This window comes from Alligator sinensis, unplaced genomic scaffold, assembly GCF_000455745.1.
Source record: "Alligator sinensis unplaced genomic scaffold, ASM45574v1 scaffold409_1, whole genome shotgun sequence".
Lineage (NCBI taxonomy): Eukaryota > Metazoa > Chordata > Crocodylia > Alligatoridae > Alligator > Alligator sinensis.
The window spans coordinates 639,769-645,875 of NW_005842284.1; the positions used below are offsets into that span (position 1 = coordinate 639,769).

The following is a 6,107-nucleotide window of genomic DNA, read 5'->3' on the forward strand; positions in this document are numbered from 1 at the left end:
GAACATGCTAACCACCAAGCCTGAGTATTTTGGATCTCTCCCTCTTTTGCTCCCCTTATTTTGTAATGAAACTTTTAGGAAGTCATCAGTTCTGGTCTGCTGCAGAAACCAAACAAGCCTGAAAATCTCAGCATTCTTACGAAGCAGAATTCGTGTTTTCAGATGCTCCCTGTTTAGAAGTGTGATTGCTCTGCCTCATTAACCTCACTTTCAGGACTGGTTCAGCTTACTACTCGGACTCTGAACCTTGTGGAAGAAGAGATGCTGCCAGTGGGAGTTTCTCCAGAGTACTTTGTTTTTTGCTGAGATGCCAGTTCTGAGAGGCTCCCGCTTTCCCCTGATTTAGGATGAAAGCTCAAGTCCCTTGCAATTTTAGAAGCCTCTGCAGAGGCACAGAATATTCACAGAAAGCTCCACTGGACAAATGTATTCTTGCTAGGAAATAGTTTCTCTCAAAAACCCCACATCAATTGAGAGGAGACTGGAAATTCCCAGGAAAAAGAATATACTTGTTCAAGGAAGCCCCCAGAAACAGTTTACTCAAACCCCCATTATCCCAATTTAGGGTGTTGATGCTACAGTGCAGATGCAATATTGCTTAGGCAGTCATGAAAATATTTGATAGCAAATTATATGTGCCAACACGTTTTATAGAAACGAGGGGAAGTTCTGAACTGACAGATTCATGTTATAAGGTGACAATTTTACAGCAAGAATCAAAATAGTCTGCTTCTCAAACACAATCCTTTAAGCTGGAGAGTTAGAACTGCTGGGAAACAACAAGCAGCAAGAAAGGGGCCAGGAAATAGAAAGAATAAAATATGGCTTTGAGGCTATGGGGCCCTGATGATTATCTGACCTAATATCAAAGAGCAGCACCTGCAGAAGAGAATACAGTGTAAAAGTAAGCCAAAGCCAAAGTTACCACTCTGCAAGTTTTGTCATAAGAAACTCTGGGCAGCTTTTTTCAAAAACTACATGGCTTAGGAACATAAGTTTTGAAAGCACATCCCTTAGCTTTTTTGTCTGCTTGTGTCTGTAGACTGGAAATCTTTCAGGGGGGCATGTGCATTTTTTGTGTTTGCACACAGCTCCCATCTTAACTTGGGACTTTATGTGTTATCAGTATGTTAAATCAGGGCTGTCCAATTTCTGAGTCACTGGGGACTTTGCACTGGTTGCTCTATGCCCCATGCCAGCACCCCCTCTGCCAGCAGCAGGCATGCCCCCTCCCCACTGCACTGTGCCTGCGCTCTTGCATTGCGTGGGGTCCTCTGAGCCTCCTGGCTGTGGGCCCCTTAGCCCTGCAGATGCACTGTGTCATCCTCAGGGGCAAGGGCAGAGGAAGGACATGGAAGCTGAAAAAAGGGGGAGTCCAAAGACTTTGGTGGCAGCAGTGAGGGGAGCGGTGCCAAGATTGGTAGGCTGGGGACTGCACACAGCCTGCAGCCACCAGTTGGACATCCCTTTTTTAAATATATACTAGTACTACTACTGAGTCCTTTTTAGACTGGACACACAACAGATTAATGCTGGTGCAATTTATGTTAGTTCTGTACACCAATTTAAGTTACTGTTGGGAGCAAACTGACAACCAGCTTTCCTGGGCAAGCTGAGGCAGTTGGCACTATTGCAGGTATTCACTGCCAGAAGGTGGTGAAACCAGTGGACTACCCCAGGGGAGATGTAGAAACAGGACACTTAAACTGATGTAATTTACACTGGTGAAGTTTTACCCTCTGCTTCTGACTGGGGTGACCCCACTGCAAATTCTAGTTATAAGTTACACTTGTGTTGGGCTAAATGTCATGCAACTGCTCTTAGTTTTTATCACTATGAGGTCAGGTTACGCTGGTGTAAACGTGACATGTGTTCTGGCCCTTTGAAAGAGGCTGAGATGGGAGGCTCAAAGACAGGTCTCTAGCCAACCAGTTCCAGGAGCCAAGGTAGGGGGGGTCGATGGATGCATGATAGGGTTCTTTCCTACAGCAATGATGATCCCATGTGCGGGGACCTCGGGCTCTACCTTAAAGATGCTAAGTTCTTTGGGGCAGGGGCAATCATTAGTTACATATTTGGATGAAAAAAAAAGACATCTGAATCCTCCCAGAACAATTATTTCTGTCTTCTCTGCCAATCTGAAAGGCTGTAGCAGCAGGGGCTCCTGGGCAAATGCTGGGGCTGCTGAAGAACACTGAAATATTTCCTGGTAGCGAAATGTGATTTTGCCAGCTGATACTGGAGGAATGAAGCAACTGAGCAGCAGTTACAAACTTGATCACTGATGGCAGATCATGGACATCAGAGATGTCCAGCACCATTTTCTCATCGCTTGGTGAGAGCTATGGCCCAGTAATTTTGAGTCTTCTCCAGATTGACAGGTCCCCTGAAGGAAAACAGCCCAGTCCCTCAGCCGTTACAAATTAAATTTCTCCTAAATAGGTGTGTTTTGAGATTGGAGGAATGCAGAAAGCCATCCCCAGAGGCAGTTCCAGCCCAACAACCTTTCAAAATATCTGTGCTACAATCTCCTTTCAAAATTCTTTGAATTTCCTTTGTGTAAAACTCAATGCTGGGTAAGTGCCTCTGCTGAAAAGAGCTAAGCCATAAAGACTATAGGAGAGCTGCAATTGGAAATGTAATTCTGGTTACACAGATTAAGAGACAAGTCACTACACTGACACTCTGCACAACTGATTCTTAATTGATTACTGTCTGCAAAATGCACTGTACAATTAAAATGTAAAGTATCATTACTAAAGACAATATAAGACATTTTCTCCCACTCCCAGTGAGAGCCTCCCTTCTGCCCCCTTTCCCCGGTTTTCCCATTCAGAACACTATTTTGGGATACAGAGGAAAAACAGCAACTATGCAGAGCTGTAAGCAAAAGGACCATCTCTCTCCATACACGAGTGAATGCACAGCCTGCCTACACCTCACCTGTTAGCGCTGCAGAAAAAGAAGTGGCCATTTTCCTTCCATGTCTCTGTCTGGGTTAGAAGAGTGAGCAGAAAAGCACCTCCAAAACTTTGGCACTTTGCCCTCAAAATGGTGGCCATTACAGCAGAACAGGGTTGATTGAAAAGCAAGACTTCCAGTTGGTTTGAAAGCCTGTCTGTTCAAAATTTGGTGGAAGCCTGAAAGTTTTGCTAATTCCCATGAATTATCAATTACTCCAGACCCTGCCGTTGCTGCTCAGAGAAATCAGCATTTTCCTTAACGTCATATTTAATAACAACAGATATCCTGCTGTGAAACAGGGGGCTTTCTGGAATCTCAGGATCCCCAACCCTGGTTCACTCTACCTGGCAGTTCTACTCAAGTCACAAATCCTGGAGTCCCATTAATTACCTTAGAGCTGTGGACCTGGCACATGTAGGATCTCCAGGCAGGCTGGGGCAGTCTACCAGAAGTCCAGGCAAGGTTCCATTGCAGCCTTGCCCGTGATTCAGCAAAGTTTATCAAACCTCAGATGTCTCAAATTAAACAGTTCAGACTCAACAAACCAGCATCATCTAATTAACTCCATGAGTCAGGTGAGTCAGTATGTGATGGGTAGGGGTAGTAAATAATTTGCTCTTAATCAGTCAATAGCTAATTACTACCCACAAAGAGACATGGAGAGTAGGGAGGGCAGTGTGCCTCTCTGAGACAAGAGACTCTTCTTAGATTTAATTAACTGAGGAACCAAGGCACAATTCTTCTTTTAATTCTCAACGAATAGTATGGAGGGCTTTCTCTTGCAGCTGAAACAACCATTTGCAGAGTCCAATATAACTGGGCAAGTGATTCTATGATGCAGAAGCTGAGTTAACTCTACAGGACAAGGTTTTCATTTAAAAAGAAAAACATGCACCCCCTTAGGCTGACTGTTCAGGAGTTGTTTCTCACCTGTGCATCCAATTCCATGATGTGAGCTACTTTGTTCCAGCCGAATCCAACAAACCTCCTGTCATATTCTGGGCAGTCCTGCCTCACAACAACATATGGCTCAAAGTCTGCTTCCCACTCCACTCGATAAGGGGTGGTGGCAGTTCGCCACTTAGCAAAGTTCGTTGGCGCATGCCCTTTTGTCCAGACGTGATACCTTAAGCAGATATAAATGGCATGGACATGGGAGAGCAGTGAAATAGGGCACATGTTGGCAATGCTATGTAACAGAATCATAGAAAATTAGGGTTGGAAGAGACCTCAGGAGGTCATTTAGTCCACCCCCCTGCTCAAAACAGGAGCATACCCAACTATATCATTCCAGCCAGAATAACATTATTCATTAGACAAAACCATTTAAAATGAAGAAATTGATTGTACAGTCTACTTTATCATTTTTAGAATATATAATCAGCAAAATGCTACACTGGCCATTTCTGAAGCATTTCCCAGTGCCTCTATGTGATGATGCTTCTATACATCAGGCTGGTGAAGTTAATTGTCAAAAGAACAGTTGTAAAGGGCCATCTGTGTCTCAGATGGGAAACAATAATTATAAAAATTGTGAGCTTATACTTTGACATTCCATATTTATTTTGAAACAACCATGTAGCTGTATCAATGCTGGAAAATTGCAATGAAATTCTGTAGTTCAGGTAAGATCTTTGAAAGTCAGCTATTGCTAAATCAGAGTGATGCTCATGACATATTTTATCTTCTATTTTTAGTCAATTGTGTAAGGGATACCTGGAGCTCTGGATAAGTACTATTTCTTTTTCTTCTTCTTGTTATTGTTGTTGCTGTAGAAACTCCAATAAATAATTAAATTAATAAGTAAAGGCTCACAGAAATGCTTTACGTGACATCACAGATATTTCATGTACCGTGGATTGTCCACATGATCCTATATAAGAACATCAATTCAATTTAGAAGAAAGGATTGTTTTCTATTTTGATAATTTTATTTATGTCACAGCAGGTCCCTTTTAAGCTCTACCTATGTCCTCCCCATTAACACAAGGATCAATGCTTCTCTCACCTACTTACTCTTCTCACACCTTTCCAGAAATCAATGCGACAGGCTCTTGTCTTAGAATCATGAATTGAATAACAAAGCAAATATACAGCTAGCAACTTGTACTATAATCCTCAGAGAAGTATAACAGAAGGGACAAAAAAATCATGTAACCGTGTCATATAGGTAACACAGCCTTCAAGGAGGCATCTCATGGCTAAAGTTAAGTATGTGCATAAATATTTGCAGAATTAGAGCCTAAGCTCTTGTTCTGATCTGCAAAATTCTGATAATATTACAAAACCATAAAGAAGCAGAACCACAGAGGTATAAGTTACAGCCAAAGAGTATAGAATCTAGGGTATTTTATGGTTTATAATATCTGAGGACACTGAAAGAAGTTAAGGGTTCAATGCCTTTCTTCATCCTGGAGTAGAACAGTGCAGGAGGATAAGACTATTAGGACATCATTGTGCTATACAGTATCTCATGTCCTTTGGAAGGTTCAACTTTTATACGTTAAAGATGAGGCATCATTTTAAGGGCGCTAGTTAACCCTGGTATCTGATAACAGAAAGCCTTTCACTTGTAAGTCACTGATTTGCATCCTCTCGGAGCTGCTAGAGATCAAAAGCCTTTAACAGCTATTACCCATTTTAGGAAAGAGGTTGATTGCCTCCATCCACTCTCTACTGGATAGCTGTCTATGTTAGAAAAAAACATAATCACAACAGGGGTTTGAAACAGGCATAGGAGTGTGAGGAATGCTGCATTTTTCATCATCCCACTTCTGGCATTTTGAAATTAATTATGATAATGATAATAATTACCACTAAACACTTATGGAGTGATTTGTATCTTCAAAGCACCCTATAAACATTGGCTAATTAACTAATTCCTGGAGAGAATCAGTCAAATGCTGCTGCTCCTACTGATAATGCTTCCTCAGTGGCATCAACAAGAGCCAAAAATGAAAGTGACCAGGGTATTTCATTTTCACTTTGCAGCTATTGCTAGTCCCTCGGAGGTTGTAATATAGGCAAGAGCTGCAGCACAGGTATATCTGTGAGGGGAACAAAGAGAAAACCACAGAAGAGAAAAGCAGGAAAGGAAAGAGAAAAGCAAGGAGAATACTGGGGGGGGGGGGGGGGGGGGGGAA

General features: G+C 42.4%; 1 protein-coding gene across 4 annotated transcripts in view; it reads right to left on the bottom strand.

Moving 5' to 3' along the window:
• Positions 1-6,107, bottom strand: part of LARGE1 (LARGE xylosyl- and glucuronyltransferase 1) — a 387,820-nt gene that overhangs the window by 15,174 nt on the left and 366,539 nt on the right. For all 4 annotated transcript variants that reach the window (XR_003095093.1, XR_003095092.1, XM_025209336.1 and 1 more), the window contains one exon: positions 3,895-4,090. Coding sequence is in view for 2 of the 4 variants with exons in the window: in XM_025209336.1 (XP_025065121.1) it covers positions 3,895-4,090 (196 nt within the window). In the remaining 2 variants the exon portion in view is untranslated. The remainder of the gene's footprint in view (positions 1-3,894; positions 4,091-6,107) is intronic.